The sequence below is a fragment of the Salmo salar genome, chromosome ssa23, assembly GCF_905237065.1.
Source record: "Salmo salar chromosome ssa23, Ssal_v3.1, whole genome shotgun sequence".
Lineage (NCBI taxonomy): Eukaryota > Metazoa > Chordata > Actinopteri > Salmoniformes > Salmonidae > Salmo > Salmo salar.
Window position 1 is genome coordinate 29,130,690 of NC_059464.1, and position 18,068 is coordinate 29,148,757.

The following is an 18,068-nucleotide window of genomic DNA, read 5'->3' on the forward strand; positions in this document are numbered from 1 at the left end:
TAAAGCCACTCGGGAGGCAGCATAGTTATAATTCAATAAACTTCTGGCTTTTTTTGGAGAGGATGAATAAAGGTTGAATTCTCATTCTCATCAACCAAATATTACCCACATTTCCACGTTGAAATGAGGTGGTGTGCCCAGTGGGCAGTGTCGAACTGTAGACTAATTTATGCATGTGAGACGAGTCTCTAACATGTCAATAGGATAAATGACCCTGAAACCTGAGACATAGAATAGTCTTTTGTCAGGCTTTGGTGTCTGTGAGAACTCCGCTTTCCATGGTGGCGTTACTAGGTTACCACTGTTTTTCCTCTATGTGCTCCCTAAGCCTCTGTTATTCCAGATTTTCTGCTAGGGTGCTGCTCTGTGGGCTGAATAAGGGAGAAGGAAACAAGGGGAACAGACAGGAAACTGATCCTGACATCCCCAGGATCAAGGTCAAAGGTGACAGTCATGCACCTGATGGGAGTAACAGAGAACGTGAGGAGGTGAGGAACAGGGTTTCAGATGTTTGAGCATGTGAGCGCGCAAACTATTTCACAATTACCGCTAACCTGGAATCTGACTAATGACCTGTGTGGTCTAGAATTACAGACTTATGTAAGAGACACTGTACAGTACTCTGAAGCTTTCAGTTGATAACTGTTATGTCCGTCTCTGTGCTTTCATCCCCCCAATCCAAACACACTAACACAGACACAACGCAAGAGGACTGCCATGAGAAACCCATTTGATGGCAGTCAGCTTCCAGTGAAGCAGCAGAGATGAGAACAACATCAACAACAACAGAGGTAGTGAGCAGTAAGTCAGCTCAGCCCAGATTCTGTCAGAAGGCACCCTGGCCCCAGCCTCCCTGTGGGAACATGATCAGAAGTGATTGGGGACTCAATTACAGTGAAATGTCTGCCACAGCACACACTATGACTACAGAGAGCCTGGAAGCATATAATTAAATATATCCTCTGAACAGCCACCTCATTCACTTCCTTTTGGGTTCATCAGACAAAAACTGTTCCCTGTGAAACCCATACTGAGACACTTGACCTCATTGGACATTCTTAACCCAGTTTGAACTCTGCTGCTGTCATCATACCTGCCTGGCTGGAACAATAACAGAGGACACGTTTAGGCTTGGCCGCTACAACACTGCTCTCTAGTGGTCCATGTCCCATAATATGGTAGTCACAGACTACTAGTAAGCTGTGCTCACTGCTGTTGAGTGTAGAGTTGATCTTAATACAGTATTAAATAAAATGATTACCAACACTGTTTATACCCTATTCCATAGCGATGCGAATATTAGTAATTTAGATACCACATGTCAAAGTAAAACAGGAACGTGATGCCTCATTCTCAGGTAATGTGGTCCTGTGATAATGGGGTCCTCTGTAGCTATGTGGTCCTCTGTAGCTGTGTAGTCCTATGTAGCTCAGTTGGTAGAGCATGGCTCTTGCAATACCAGAATAGTGGGTTTGATTCCTGGGACCACCCACATGCAAAAAAACAATGTCTGTAAGTCACTTTGGATAAAAGTGGCTGCTAAATGTCAGATATTAATATGGGAGTCCTAGAGGAAGACCTCTGTAGAGAAAATACCTGTGGATGCACACAATGTTTCTTTGGTTTTATCCATAGTGCAACTGCGTAACAATACAGTATGGGAAAGTTTGGTGTAATAGATGTTGTCCTGAAGGAATGTTTGGTCTTTTTTCACATGGATACAAGATGGTTCAAGATGGAGCCGACAGAGAAGGCTGCCTCGCTTCTAGTTCTTAGGAAACTTTGCAGTATTTTGTTATCTTATGTATTATTGCTTACATTGTTAACCCAGAAAATGTTATGTGTTATTACATACAGCCGGGAAGAACTATTGGATATCAGAGCAGCTGTAACTCACCAGCACTACCAGCATTATGCCCAGAAATACGACTTTCCCGAAGCGGATCCTTTGTTCGCACCACCCAGGGCAATTGAACTGATTCCAGAGGCCGCTCCAAAACAATGCTGGCGGAGAAGAGGAATTCGGAGCAGTCTTCTAGTCAGACTTAGGAGGCGCGCACACCACCCACTGCTTCCGAGTATATTACTCACTAATGTTCAGTCCCTGGATAACAAGGTTGATGAGATCAGGGCAAGGGTTTATTTCCAGAGAGACATCAGGGATTGTAACATACTCTGTTTCACAGAAACATGGTTCTCTCGGGATATACTGTCGGACTCGGTCCAGCCATCTGGATTCTCAGTTCATTGCGCCGACAGGAATAAACATCTCTCCGGGAAGAAGGGCGGGGGTGTATGTTTCATGATTAATGACTCATGGTGTATTTGCAAGAACATACAGGAACTCAAGTCCTTTTGTTCACCGGACCTAGAATACCTCACAATCAAATGCAGACCGTATTATCTCCCAAGAGGATTCTCTTTGATTATTGTCACAGCCGTGTATATCCCCCCTCAAGCCGATACCACGACAGCCCTCAAGGAACTTCAATGGACTTTATGCAAACTGGAAACCATATATCCTGAGGCTGCATTTATTGTAGCTGGGGATTTTAACAAAGCAAATTTGAGGAAAAGGCTACCTAAATTCTGTCAGCATATCGACTGTAGTGCTCGCGCTGGAAAAACACTCAACCATTGTTACTCCAACTTCTGGGATGCATACAAGGCCCTCCCCTGCCCTCCTTTCGGCAAATCTGACCATGACTCCATTTTGCTCCTCCCTTCCTATAGGCAGAAATTGAAACAGGAAGTACCCGTGCTAAGGACTATTCAACGCTGGTCTGACCAATCAGAATCCACGCTTCAAAACTATTTTCATCACGCAGACTGGGATATGTTCCAGGTAGCTTCCGAGAATAATATTGACGTATACACTGAGACGGTCACTGAGTTTATCAAGAAGTGTATAGGAGATGTTGTAACCACTCTGACTATTAAAACCTACCCTCACCAGAAACCGTGGAAAGATGGCAGCATTCGCGCAAAACTGAAAGCGCGAACCAACGCATTTAACCATGGCAAGGTGACTGGGAATATGGCAGAATACAAACAGAGTAATCATTCCCTCCGCAAGGCAATCAAATAGGCAAAACGTCAGTATAGAGACAAAGTGTAGTCGCATTTCAACGGCTGAGACAAGAGACGTATGTGGCAGGGTCTACAGACAATCACAGACTACAAAAGGAAAACCAGCCACGTCGCGGACAAGCTAAACACGTTCTTTGCCCGCTTTGAGGATAACACAGTGCCAGCTACCAAGGATTGTGGGCTCTCCCTCTCCGTGGCCAACGTGAGTAAGACATTTAAATGTGTTAACCCTTGCAGGGCTGCCGGCCCAGACGGCATCCCTAGCTGCGTCCTCAGAGCATGCGCACACCAGCTGGCTGGTGTGTTTACGGACATATATAATCTCTCCCTATTCCAGTCTGCTGTCCCCACATGCTTTCAAGATGGCCACCATTGTTCCTGTACCTAAGAATGCAAAGGTAACTGAACTAAATGACTATCACCCCGTAGCACTCACTTCTGTCATCATGAAGTACTTTGTTAGACTAGTCAAGGATCATCTCACCTCCACCTTACCTGCCACCCTAGACTCACTTCAACTTGCTTACCGCCCCAATAGGTCCACAGACAATACAATCGCCATCACACTGCACACTGCCCTATCCCATCTGGACAAGAGGAATACCTATGTACTGTAAGAATGCTGTTCATTGACTATAGCTCAGCATTCAACACCATAGTACCCTCCAAACTCATCATTAAGCTTGAGGCCCTGGGACTGAACCCCGCCCTGTGCAATTGGGTCCTGGACTTCCTGATGGGAAGGTAGGAAAAAACACCTCCACTTCACTGATCCTCAACACTGGAGCCCCACAAGGGTGCGTGCTCAGCCCCCTCCTGTACTCCCTGTTCACCCATGGCTGCGTGGCCATGCATGCCTCCAACTCAATCATTTAGTTTGCAGACGACATAACAGTAGTAGGCTTAATTACCAACAACAACGAAACTGCCTACAGGGAGGAAGTGAGGGCTCTGGGAGTGTGGTGTCAGGAAAATAACTTCTCACTCAATGTCAACAAAACAAAGGAGATGATCGTGGACTTCAGGAAACAGCAGAGGAAGCACCCCCTATCCACATCGATGGGACAGCAGTGGAGAAAGTGGAATGTTTTAAGTTCCTCGGCGTACATATGACAAACGAACTGAAATGGTCCACCCACACAGACAGTGTGGTGAAGAAGACGCAACAGCGCCTCTTCAACCTGAGGAGGCTGAAGAAATTTGGCTTGGCACCTAAAACCCTCAAACTTTTACAGATGCACAATTGAGAGCATCCTGTCGGACTGTATCACCGCCTGGTATGGCAACTGCACCACCCACAACCGCAGGGCTCTCCAGAGGGTGGTGCGGTCTGCACAACGCATCACAGGGGGCAAACTTATTTTTTTATTTCACCTTTATTTAACCAGGTAGGCCAGTTGAGAACAAGTTCTCATTTACAACTGCGACCTGGCCAAAATAAAGCAAAGCAGTGCGACACAAACAACAACAGAGTTACACATGGAATAAACAAACGTACAGTCAATAACACAATAGAAAAAGTCTATATACAGTGTGTGCAAATGGCGTGAGGAGGTAAGGCAATAAATAGGTCATAGTAGCGAAGTAATTACAATTTAGCAAATTAACACTGGAGTGATAGATGTGCAGATGATGATGTGCAAGTAGAAATACTGGTATGCAAAAGAGCAAAAAGGTAAATAAAAACAATATGGGGATGAGGTAGGTAGATTGGATGGGCTATTTACAGATGGGCTGTGTACAGCTGCGCTGTGTACAGCTGCAGCGATCGGTAGCTGCTCAGATAGCTGATGCTTAAAGTTAGTGAGGGAGATATAAGTCTCCAACTTCAGCGATTTTTGCAATTCGTTCCAGTCATTGGCAGCAGAGAACTGGAAGGAAAGGCAGCCAAAGGGGGTGTTGGCTTTGGGGATGACCAGTGAGATATACCTTCTGGAGCGCGTGCTACGGGTGGGTGTTGTTATGGTGACCAGTGAGCTGAGATAAGGTGGAGCTTTAACTAGCAAAGACTTATAGGTGAACTGGAGCCAGTGGGTCTGGCGACGAATATGTAGCAAGGGTCAGCCGACGATAGCATACAGGTTGCAGTGGTGGGTGGTATATGGGGCTTTGGTGACAAAACGGACGGCACTGTGATAGACTGCATCCAGTTTGCTGAGTAGAGTGTTGGAGGCTATTTTGTAAATGACATCACCGAAGTCGAGGATCGGTAGGATAGTCAGTTTTACGAGGGTATGTTTAGCAATGTGAGTGAAGGAGGCGTTGTTGCGAAATAGGAAGCCGATTATAGATTTCATTTTGGATTGGAGATGTTTAATATGAGTCTGGAAGGAGAGATTACAGTCTAGCCAGACACGTAGGTATTTGTAGTTGTCCACATATTCTAAGTCAGAACCGTCCAGAGTAGTGATGTTAGTCGGGTGGGCGGGGTACGGGCAGCGATTGGTTGAAAAGCATGCATTTAGTTTTACTAGCGTTTAAGAGCAATTGACGGCCACGGAAGGAGTGTTGTATGGCATTGAAGCTCGTTTGGAGGTTTGTTAATAACACAGTGTCCAAAGAGGGGCCAGATGTATACAGAATGGTGTCGTTTGCGTAGAGGTGGATCAGGGAATCACCCGCAGCAAGAGCGACATCGTTGATATATACAGAGAAAAGAGTGGTACCCCCATAGAGAATTCCAGAGGTCCGGACAACAGGCCCTCCGATTTGACACACTGAACTCTGTCTGAGAAGTAGTTGGTGAACCAGGTGAGTCAGTCATTTGAGAAACCAAGGCTGTTGAGTCTGGCGATAAGAAAACGGTGATTGACAGAGTCGAAAGCCTTGGCTGGTCCGATGAAGACGGCTGCACAGTACTGTCTTTTATCGATGGCGGTTATGATATCGTTTAGTACCTTGAGCGTGGCTGAGGTGCACCCGTGACCAGCTCGGAAACCGGATTGCACAGCGGAGAAGGTATAGTGGGATTCGAAATGGTCAGTGATCTGTTTGTTAACTTGGCTTTCGAAGACTTTTGAAAGGCAGGGCAAGATGGATATAGGTCTTAACAGTTTGGGTCTAGAGTGTCACCCCCTTTGAAGAGGGGGATGACCGCAGCAGCTTTCCAATCTTTAGGGATCTTGGAGGATACGAAAGAGAGTTTGAACAGACAAGTAATAGGGGTTGCAACAATGGCGGCGGATCATTTTAGAAAGACAGGGTCCAGATTGTCTAGCCCAGCTGATGTGTACGGGTCCAGGTTTTGCAGCTCTTTCAGAACATCTGCTATCTGGATTTAGGTGAAGAAGAAGCTGGGGAGGCTTGGGCAAGTAGCTACGGGGGGTGCAGAGCTGTTGACCGGGGTTGGGGTAGCCAGGAGGAAAGCATGGCCAGCCGTAGAGAAATGCTTATTGAAATTCTCAATTTTCGTGGATTTATCAGTGGTGACAGTGTTTCCTAGCCTCAGTGCAGTGGGCAACTGGGAGGAGGTGTTCTTATTCTCCATTGACTTTACAGTGTTCCAAAACCTTTTGGAGTTAGAGGTACAGGATTTTTTAAATGTTTTAGTTCACCTTTATTAGACCAGGTAGGCAAGTTAAGAACAAGTTCTCATTTACAATAGCGACCTGGCCAAGATAAAGCAATGCAGTTTGACACATACAACAACACAGAATTACACATGGAGTAAAACAAACATACAGTAAATAATACAGTAGAAAAATAAGTCTATATACAATGTGAGCAAATGAGGTGAGATAAGGGAGGTAAAGGCAAAAAAAAGGCCATGGTGACGAAGTACATACAATATAGCAAGTAAAACACTGGAATGGTAGATTTTCAGTGGAAGAAATAGAAATAATGGGGTGCAAAGGATCAAAATAAATAAATAAATAAATACAGTAGGGGAAGCGGTAGTTGTTTGGGCTAGATTATAGATGGGCTATGTACAGCTGCAGTAATCTGTGAGCTGCTCTGACAGCTGGTGCTTAAAGCTAGTGAGGGAGATAAGTGTTTCCAGTTTCAGAGATTTTTGTAGTTCGTTCCAGTCAGGATGCAAATTTCTGTTTGAAAAAGCTAGCCTTTGCTTTCCTAACTGACTGCGTGTATTGGTTCCTGACTTCCCTGAAAAGTTGCATGTCGCGGGGACTATTCAATGCTAGTGCAGTCCGCCACAGGATGTTTTTGTGCTGGTCGAGAGCAGTCAGGCCTGGAGAGAACATAGGGCTATATCTGTTCTTAGTTCTACATTTTTTAAGATGGCGAGGAAATTACTTTAAAGAACGACCAGGCATCCTCTACTGACGGGATGAGGTCAATATCCTTCCAGGATACCCGGGCTAGGTCGATTAGAAAGGCCTGCTCGCAGAAGTGTTTTAGGGAGCGTTTGACAGTGATGAGAGGTGGTTGTTTGACTGCGGACCCATAGCGGATGCAGTCAATGAGGCAGTGATCGCTGAGATCCTGATTGAAAACAGCAGAGGTGTATTTGAAGGGCAAGTTGGTCAGGATAATATCTATGAGGGTGCCCATGTTTACGGATTTAGGGTTGTACCTGGTGGGTTTCTTGATAATTTGTGTGAGATTGAGGGCATCTAGCTTAGATTGTAGGACTGCCTGGGTGTTAAGCATATCCCAGTTTAGGTCATCTAACAAAACAAACTCTGAAGATAGATGGGGGGCAATCAATTCACATATGGTGTCCAAGGCACAGCTGGGAGCTGAGGGGGGTCGATAACAGGCAGCAACAGTGAGAGACTTATTTCTGGAGAGATTTATTTCTTAAAATTAGTAGCTCGAACTGTTTGAGCATAGACCTGGAAAGTATGACAGAACTTTGCAGGCTATCTCTGCAGTAAATTGCAACTCCTCCCCTTTAGTAGTTCTATCTTGACGGAAAATGTTGTAGTTGGGGATGGAAATCTCAGAAGTTTTGGTGGCCTACCTAAGACAGGATTTATACACGGCAAGGACATCAGGGTTGGCGGAGTGTGCTAAAGCAGTGAGTAAAACAAACTTAGGGAGGAGGCTTCTGATGTTAACATGCATGAAACCAAGGCTTTTACGGTTACAGAAGTCAACAAATGAGAGCGCCTGGGGACAAGCAGGGCCTGGATGAGGGTATGGCTAAAGGCTATCAAAACTGGTCGTCTAGTGCTTTGGGGACAGAGAATAAAAGGAGCAGATTTCTGGGCGTGGTAGGATAGATTCAGGGCATAATATACAGACAGGGGTATGGTAGGGTGCGGGTACAGTGGAGGTAAACCTAGGCATTGAGTGACGATAAGAGAGTTTGCATCTCTGGACGCATTAGTTATGCTGGGTGAGGTCACCGCATGTGTAGGAGGTGGGACAAAAGAGGGCTCCGCAGTGAACTAAAACAATTATAACTATCCTAAACAACAGTATACAAGGCATATTGACATTAGAGAGAGACATAAAGCGAGGCATAAAGCAATCACGGGTGCTGATTGGGAGGGCTAGCTAAGACAATAACGGGTAAGACAACAACAGCTAATCAGCTAAGACAACAACAACAGGTAAAATGGGGATGAATGGGCAGAAAGGGTCAGTTAACTACACACAGGGCCTGAGTTCGAGGCTGGGGCCGACAGATAAACAAAATAAACAAACTGGAGTACCGTGATTAATGAACAGTCCAGCAGGCATCAGCTATGTAGCCAAGTGATCATAGGGTCCAGTGAACAGCAATAGATGAAACAGGGAAGCCGCTAGGTAGTCGTTACTACGCTAGCAAGCGGGAGACACGACGTTCAAAAAAAGTTAGCAGGCTGGAGCTAGTAGAAGTGTCTGCTCCGACGTCCGGCAAAGGCCGGTTGAGGGCACAACGGATGGGATTATGTCGGCAGACCAGTCGTGATGGAACGGCGGGGCTCCGTGTTGACAAAAGGTCCAGGCCAGCTGGCAAAAGAGGTATTGTAGCTGGAGTAATTTTGTTTGCTAGCCGGGAGATGCGCCTGGCTCACGGCTAACTGGTGCTAGCTTCGGGACAAGGGTGTTAGCCACTATAGCCACTCGATAGCAGCTAGCTAGCAGCGATGATCCGATGCAAAGGTCCAGAGCTTATGGCAAGAATCTGGTGGTGTAGTGGATTCTAGTCGTGTTAGTGAAGAGTCCGGGAGGCATCAGCTGTGTAGCCGAGTGATCATAGGGTCCACTGAGCAGGCCGGGAGATCGGCCTGGCTCATGGCTAGCTTCGGGGCTGGGCAACTCGGTGGCAGCTAGCTAGCTGCGATGATCAGGAGCAATGGTCCAGGGCTTACGGCAGGAATCCGGTGTTGTAGTGGAGAAAAATAGTCCGATATGCTCAGGGTTGATAACGCGCTGTGCAGACTGGCAGGCTGGCAAGTATTATCCAGGCTAAAAGCATCTGGTGTCTGTGCTAAAGGTAAAGGCTGCTAGCAGTGGCTAACAATGACTAAAAAGCTAGTAGCTAATTAGCTGGTTAACTTCTGATGGCTAGTTTCTGATGGAGGTTCTGGCTATAAGGTCTAAAAATAGCAGATCCGTATCACATTGGGTGAGGCGGATTGCCGGAAGGTATATTTAATAAAAAAATGGAAAAAGACATTGAAAATATATTGCAATATATACAAAAAAGACTAAAAATACAAAATTTACACGGGAGAACGACAAACAATGTAGTTTTTCCATCTTGGAAAAACTACCTGCACTCCAGGACACCTACAGCACCCAATGTCACAGGAATGCCAAAAAGATCATCAAGGACAACAGCCACCCGAGCCACTGCCTGTTCACCCCGTTATCATCCAGAAGGCGAGGTCAGTACAGGTGCATCAAAGCTGGGACCGAGAGTCTGAAAAACAGCTTCTATCTCAAGGCCATCACTGTTAAATAGCCACCCCTAGCACAGAGAGGCTGCTGCCTACATACACAGACTTGACATCATTGGCCACTTTAATAATGTTTACATATCTTGCATTACTCATCTCTTATGTATATACTGTATTCTATACTATCTACTGTATCTTAGTCTATGCCGCTCTGACATTGCTCGTTCATATATTTATATATTCTTAATTCCATTCCTTTACTTAGATTTCTGTGTATTAGGTATTTGTTGTGAAATTGTTAGATATTACTTGTTAGATGTTGCTGCACTGTCGGAACTATAAGCACAAGCATTTCGCTATACCCGCAATAACATCTGCTAAACACGTGTATGTGACCAATAAAATTTGATTTGATTTAGATGCATCCTCTAGGTGGCAGTGTTTCTCCATAATGTGGGGTGGGTAGCAGAGACAGCAGTAGTACAGTATGAGAAGAGGTTATTCACGGCACCTATCCAAACTCATGTGATGCTTGAATTTAAAGCCTTGCAATTATTGTTTTGACTCTTAGATGCAGAGAACTCTGGTTAAGTGATATATGATGCCTGCCTACATACCATGAGAGGGTTAAACCAATCTATAAGAACACCTAATGGGGCTCCTGAGTGGTGCAGCGGTCTAAGGCACTGCATCTCAGTGCAAGAGGTGTCACTACAGCCCCTGGTTTGAATCCAGGCTGTATCACATCTGGCTGTGAATGGGAGTCCCATAGTGTGGCGCACAATTGGCCCAGCGTTGTCCGGATTTGGCCGGGGTAGGCCGTCATTGTAAATAAGAATTTGTTCTTAACTGACTTGCCTAGTTAAATCAAATTTAATACAGAGACAATGTCAGAACTGTGTCAGGAAAGATACTTTTCTTTTTCTGGTAACACATAAGCAACCACACAAGCTAAGGCATTTGTCAGTAAGTGGCTCCAGGCTGCAGCCCCAGAGGGCCAGAGAACAGACCCTTCTCTCAGTGGTCCCTGGGGGGGGGCGCAGGTACATTAGGAGGGGAGGAGGAGGCCCCCCTCGGCTCTTCTGCAAGGTTCACAAAGCCTGAATGGCCACCAGGCCTGGGGCCTTCAGGAGCCCCAGTGAACCCCCTCCGTCTCTCCCTAGCCAACAACAAACCAACATGGCAAAGCTCAGACGGACACAAATGTTCCAGACGTGCATTTCTCATGTCTAATGACCCACTGTCATAGAAACTTAATAATATTTTATTAATGGTGCTTCTGCTTCATGGATGTTGGTTCAGATAAGATCTACTTATTCAACCATTCTATCAAAATATATCCCCCATTCTATTCTCCTATGAGAAAGTGCACATTCTATATACATCCATGTGGATGTCTGTTGATCAGGGTTGGGGTCAATCCATTTAATTTCCAGTCAATTCAGAAAGTAAACCAAATTGCAATTCCACATTTTCCTAATTGAAAAGCATTGAAGAGAATTGGAATGTTGGTTAACTTCCTGAATTGACTGGAATTTTAACTGAATCGAGCCCAAGCCTGCTGTTTACATTTGAATCATTTAGCCAGTGACTTAGTTAGTGCATTCATCTTAAGATAGCTAGATGGGGCAACCACACATCACAGGCATAGTAAGTACACTTTTCCCCAATAAAGTAGTTATCAGCAGGGGGGGGGGTCAAGTACAAGTGATGATTCAGGAAAGTTGGGGGGGGTCGAGGTGAGGAGGGGGATTATTTAACATACTCTTTAAAGAGGTAGGGTTTCGGGTGCTTTCGGTAGATAGGCAGGGTCTTTCCTGTCCTAGCCTCAGGGGGAAGCTGGTTCCACCATTGGAGTACCAGGATAGAGAAGAGCTTGGAGTGGGCTGAGGGGAGCTGGCCTCCCATAGGGAAGGAAAGGGGAATACCTAGACAGTTGTACAACTGAATGCATTCAACTGAAATGTGTCTTCCGCATTTTAACCAACCCCTCTGAATCAGAGAGGTGCAGGGGGCTGCTTTAAATCGACATCCGGTGGGAGGGCCTATGTGTGTTGATACAGTATTAGTTATAGACAACCACTAAAGAAACAAATTAGCACACACAATACTGGAGTGGATTGAATGCTATTGGTATTATACAAAACGTGGTTTCCGTGGTTCTTTAGGGGAGACCACACCAACCCCCACCAGCACTCCCAGCCCAAAGCGATTCAAAAAAACACTCTCCGCTGGCTCCAACACCCCTTCATGGCCAGTGAATTCAGCAAGGATAGAAAAAAGTTGAATTGGCTGAAAGGGGGACAAAACAGAGGCCTAAATGTGATAGTGGGGGAGCACAGTTCCAGCCCAGGAGTCCTAGGTGAATGGGGTCTCTCTGCCTACTCCACAACAGAGGAGGGGAAGCTGTTCTGTACCAGGGCCAGAGGGGGGGACCAGCCCAAAACAATCAAGGAGAGCTGGTCAGAATGGGAGGTCAGATGAGTACACCAAACTGTTTACACTGTGGTCCGTGCTGTATGGGCTTTTTATCCGACTCAACAGTAACCAGGACGACCAACGTTATTATAGGACAGAGTGGCAGAATATGTGGCACTGTCTGTCTGTCTGTCTGTCTGTCTGTCTGTCTGTCTGTCTGTCTGTCTGTCTGTCTGTCTGTCTGTCTGTCTGTCTGTCTGTCTGTCTGTCTGTCTGTCTGTCTGTCTGTCTGTCTGTCTGTCTGTCTGTCTGTCTGTCTGTCTGTCTGTGTGCGTCCGTGCCTGGGTGTGCTTGAACGCTTGTTTCTACATGTGTGTTTTTAGGAAGGTGCTTCTCCAAAGTTTCCAATGTAATTTTCATTAGAATGGCCTCTAGAATTTTAGGAATGAACACACTATACTTCAAAGGTCTAGGGCCATGCTCCCAATATCCATGGCATCCAAATGTCTACAGGCCCCCTGGTTTAACTCATTATCCCCATGCACCCTCGCTGGTTTGAAACCTCTTACACCAGACATTTGTGGACACTTCTAGGTCCTCAAACCAGAATCCATGCCCTCAGATGTCAATAAGGGCTTGACCAGGATATCTGATTGCTTTTTAACCTGGTTGAATGTTTTTATGTTAGCATCAACTACTTGAACTTCTCTTAATGGGATAGAAAAAAAAATGTGACTTGCCTTAATGTGTATTGAGATCACATTTTAAAGATTCAAAAGTACCTCTCTCTTTTAATGGGCAATAAGACCTGTATAGAGAATGTAACAGAAAGGCTAAGCCCATTATTTATTTCTTTTTTATTTCACCTTTATTTAACCAGGTAGGCCAATTGAGAACAAGTTCTCATTTACAGCTGTGACCTGGCCAAGATAAAGTAAAGCAGTGTGACAAAAACAACACAGAGTTACACATAAACAAAAGTACTGTCAATAACACAATATCGTTTTTTTTTAAATTCAATTAAGTGTGACAGACACAGATGTAGACCAATAGAAAGGGTCCATTCCTACCTCTCCACCACATCCTCCCCGCTCCAGCAGGTGAAGTCATCCACCACCATCTCACTCTCACAAAGCATCTCTGGCAAGGCAGAGAAGAAGGACCTGTAGCGTTGGATATAGCCCATAAACTCTCTGAAGTAGAGGAGAAAGCGAGGAAGAGGGAGAGAGAGAGAGAAGAGGGAAGAACGAGAGAGGGTGGGGGGTGCTGATCATAACCACAATATCATGGAATCGAATGTATATTCATTGAGGTGCCTTCAGAAAGTATTCACAGCCCTTGACTTTTTCAACATTTTGTTGTGTTACAAAGGGGGAATAAAATTGATTTCATTGTAATTTTGTTTGTCAACAATATACACAAAATACTATGTAATGTCAAAGTAAAAAAAAAAACACTAATATAACTTGATTAGATAAGTTTCCCACCCCTGAGTCAATACATGTTAGAATCACCTTTGGCAGCAATTACAGCTTTGAGTTTTTCTGGTTAAGTCTCTAAGAGCTTTGCATACCTGGATTGTAAAATATTTGCCTATTATTCTTTAAAAAATTATTCAAGCTCGTTGTTGATCATTTCTAGACAGCCATTTCCAAGTCTTACCATAGACTTTAACCTGTTGGAGCTAGGGGGCAGTATTTGCACGGCCGGATAAAAAACGTACCCGATTTAATCTGGTTACTACTCCTGCCCAGTAACTAGAATATGCATATAATTATTGGCTTTGGATAGAAAACACCCTAAAGTTTCTAAAACTGTTTGAATGGTGTCTGTGAGTATAACAGAACTCATTTGGCAGGCCAAAACCTGAGAAGATTCCTTACAGGAAGTGGCCTGTCTGACCATTTCTTGCCCTCCTTGATCATCTCTAACAAATACAGGGGATCTCTGGCATGACGTGACACATCCTATGGCTCCCATGGGCTCTAAGAAGGCGGGAAAAAGCTGAACGATGTAATTCCATCCCCAGGCTGAAACACATTAGCGCGTTTGGCAAGTGCTCTATCAGAGGGCCATTAGACTGAGGCTCGTGCGTGAGGGGATAGCATGCTTTTACTTTCACTCTCTTTGTAATAAAAAACTATTTCCCGGTCGGAATATTATCGCTTTTTTACGAGAAAAATGGCATAAAAATTGATTTTAAACAGCGGTTGACATGCTTCGAAGTACGGTAATGGAATATTTAGAAATTTCTTGTCACGAAATGCGCCGTGCTCGTAACCCTTCTTTACCCTTTCGGATAGTGTCTTGAACGTACGAACAAAACGCCGCTATTTGGATATAACAATGGATTATTTGGGACCAAACCAACATTTGTTATTGAAGTAGAAGTCCTGGGAGTGCATTCTGACGAAGACAGCAAAGGTAATAACATTTTTCTTATAGTAAATCTGACTTTGGTGAATGCTAAACTTGCTGGGTGTCTAAATAGCTAGCCCTGTGATGCCGGGCTATCTACTGAGAATATTGCAAAATGTGCTTTCACCGAAAAGCTATTTTAAAATCGGACATAGCGAGTGCATAGAGGAGTTCTGTATCTATAATTCTTAAAATAATTGTTATGTTTTTTGTGAACGTTTATCGTGAGTAATTTAGTAAATTCACCGGCAGTGTTCGGTGGGAATGCTAGTCACATGCTAGTCACATGCTAATGTAAAAAGCTGGTTTTTGATATAAATATGAACTTGATTGAACAAAACATGCATGTATTGTATAACATAATGTCCTAGGGTTGTCATCTGATGAAGATCATCAAAGGTTAGTGCTGCATTTAGCTGTGGTTTGGGTTTATGTGACATTATATGCTAGCTTGAAGCGTCCCACCTAGCCCATAGAGGTTAAAGCCGATTTAAGTCAAAACTGTAACTAGGTCACTCAGGAATATTCAATGTCATCTTGGTAAGCAACTCCAGTGCATATTTGGCCTTATGTTTTAGGTAATTGTCCTGCTGAAAGGTGAATTTGTCTCCCAGTGAATGTTGGAAAGCAGACTGAACCAAGTTTTCCCAAGGATTTTGCCTGTGCTTAGCTCTATTCTGTTTATTTTTATTCAAAAAAAATGTCCTTGTCCTTGCCGATGGCAAGCATACCCATAACATGATGCAGCCATCACCATGCTTTAAAATATGAAGTGGTCTCAGTGATGACATAAGGAAATGGATGGCTGCAAACATTCTATTTTTAAACTCGGACAAAACAGAGACGCTTGTTCTAGGTCCCAAGAAACAAAGAGATCTTATGTTGAATCTGACAATTAATCTTGATGGTTGTACAGTCGTCTCAAATAAAACTGTGAAGAACCTCGGCGTTACTCTGGACCCTGATCTCTCTTTTGAAGAACATATCAAGACTGTTTCAAGGACAGCTTTTTTCCATCTACGTAACATTGCAAAAATCAGAAACCTTCTGTCCAAAAATGATGCAGAAAAATTAATCCATGCTTTTGTTACTTCTAGGTTGGACTACTGCAATGCTCTACTTTCCGGCTACCACTAAATAAACCCTAGTTAGTGCTAAATACGGCTGCTACAATCCTGACTAGAACCAACATTTTTATCATATTACTCCAGTGCTAGCCTCCCTACACTGGCTTCCTGTTAAGGCAAAGGCTGATTTCAAGGTTTTACTGCTAACCTACAAAGCATTACATGGGCTTGCTCCTACCTATCTTTCCGATTTGGTCCTGCCGTACATACCTACACGTACGCTACGGTCACAAGACTCAGGCCTCCTAATTGTCCCTAGAATTTCTAAGCAAACAGCTGGAGGCAGGGCTTTCTCCTATAGAGCTCCATTTTTATGGAATGGTCTGCCTACCCATGTTAGAGACGCAGACTCGGTCTCAAACTTTAAGTCTTTACTGAAGACTCATCTCTTCAGTAGGTCCTATGATTGAGTGTATTCTGGCCCAGGAGTGTGAAGGTGAACGGAAAGGCTCTGGGGCAACGAACCGCCCTTGCTGTCTCTGCCTGGCTGGTTCCCCTCTCTCCACTGGGATTCTCTGCCTCTAACCCTATTACAGGGGCTGAGTCACTGGCTTACTGGTGTTCTTCCATGCCGTCCCTAGGAGGGGTGCGTCACTTGAGTGGGTTGAGTTACTGACGTGGTCTTCCTGTCTGGGTTGGCGCCCCCCCTTGGGTTGTGCCGTGGCGGAGATCTTTGTGGGCTATACTCGGCCTTGTCTCAGGATGGTAAGTTGATGGTTGAAGATATCTCTTTAGTGGTGTGGGCTGTGCTTTGGCAAAGTGGGTGGGGTTATATCCTGCCTGTTTGGCCCTGTCCGGAGGTATCATCGGATGGGGCCACAGTGTCTCCTGACCCCTCCTGTCTCAGCCTCCAGTATTTATGCTGCAGTAGTTTATGTGTCGAGGGGCTAGGGTCAGTCTGTTATATCTGGAGTATTTTTACTGTCTTATCCGGTGTCCTGTGTGAATTTAAGTATGCTCTCTCTAATTCTCTCTCTCTCTCTTTCTCTCTTTCTTTATCTCTCTCGGAGGACCTGAGCCCTAGGACCATGCCTCAGGACTACCTGGCATGATGACTCCTTGCTGTCCCCAGTTCACCTGGCCATGCTGCTGCTCCAGTTTTAACTGTTTTGCCTGCGGCTATGGAACCCTGACCTGTTCACCGGACGTGCTACCTGTCCCAGACCTGCTGTTTTCAACTCTCTAGAGACAGCAGGAGTGGTAGAGATACTCTCAATGATCAGCTATGAAAAGCCAACTGACATTTACTCTTGAGGTGCTGACTTGTTGCACCCTCGACAACTACTGTGTTTATTATTATTTGACCATGCTGGTCATTTATGAACATTTGAACATCTTGGCTATGTTCTGTTATAATCTCCACCCGGCACAGCCAGAAGAGGACTGGCCACCCCTCATAGCCTGGTTCCTCTCTAGGTTTCTTCCTAGGTTTTAGCCTTTCTAGGGAGTTTTTCCTAGCCACCGTGCTTCTACACCTGCATTACTTGCTGTTTTGGGTTTTAAGCTGGGTTTCTGTACAGCACTTTGAGATATCAGCTGATGTAAGAAGGGCTATATAAATAAATTTGATGTGTTGGATTTGCCACAAATATAACACTTTGTGTTCAGAACAAAAAGTACATTTATTTGCTACATTTTTTTGCAGTTTTACTTTACTTTAATGCAAACAGGATGCATGTTTCGACATATTTTTATTCTGTATAGGCTTCCTTCTTTTCACTCTGTCATTTATGTTAGTATTGTGGAGTAACTACAATGTTGTTGATACATCCTCAGTTACAGTCTTATTCTAAAATTGATTCAATTATTTTTCCCCCCTCAATCTACACACAATACCCCATAATGAAAAACAATACCCCAAAGCAAAACAGGTTTTTAGATTTCTTTGCACATTTATAATAAAAAAACAACTGAAATATCACATTTAGATACAAATTCAGACTCTTTCCTCAGTACTTTGTTGAAGCACCTTTGGCAGCGATTACAGTCTCGAGTCTTCTTGGATATGAGGCTACAAGCTTGGCACACCTGTATTTGGGGAGTTTATCCCATTCTTCTCTGCAGATCCTCTCAAGCTCTGTCAGGTTGAAGGGGGGAGTGACGCCACAGCATGATGCTGCCACCACCATGCTTCACTGTAGGAATGATGCCAGGTTTCCTCCAGTCGTGACGCTTGGCATTCAGGTCAAAGAGTTCAATCTTGGTTTCATCATTCCAGAGA

The 18,068-nt window shown here is 44.6% G+C and overlaps 1 protein-coding gene across 2 annotated transcripts in view; it reads right to left on the reverse strand.

The window, feature by feature from the left end:
• LOC106584350 (glypican-5) overlaps positions 1 to 18,068 on the reverse strand; it is a 156,084-nt gene that overhangs the window by 89,567 nt on the left and 48,449 nt on the right. For both annotated transcript variants that reach the window (XM_014169564.2, XM_014169563.2), the window contains one exon: positions 13,373 to 13,495. In XM_014169564.2, coding sequence (XP_014025039.2) covers positions 13,373 to 13,495 — 123 coding nt within the window. The remainder of the gene's footprint in view (positions 1 to 13,372; positions 13,496 to 18,068) is intronic.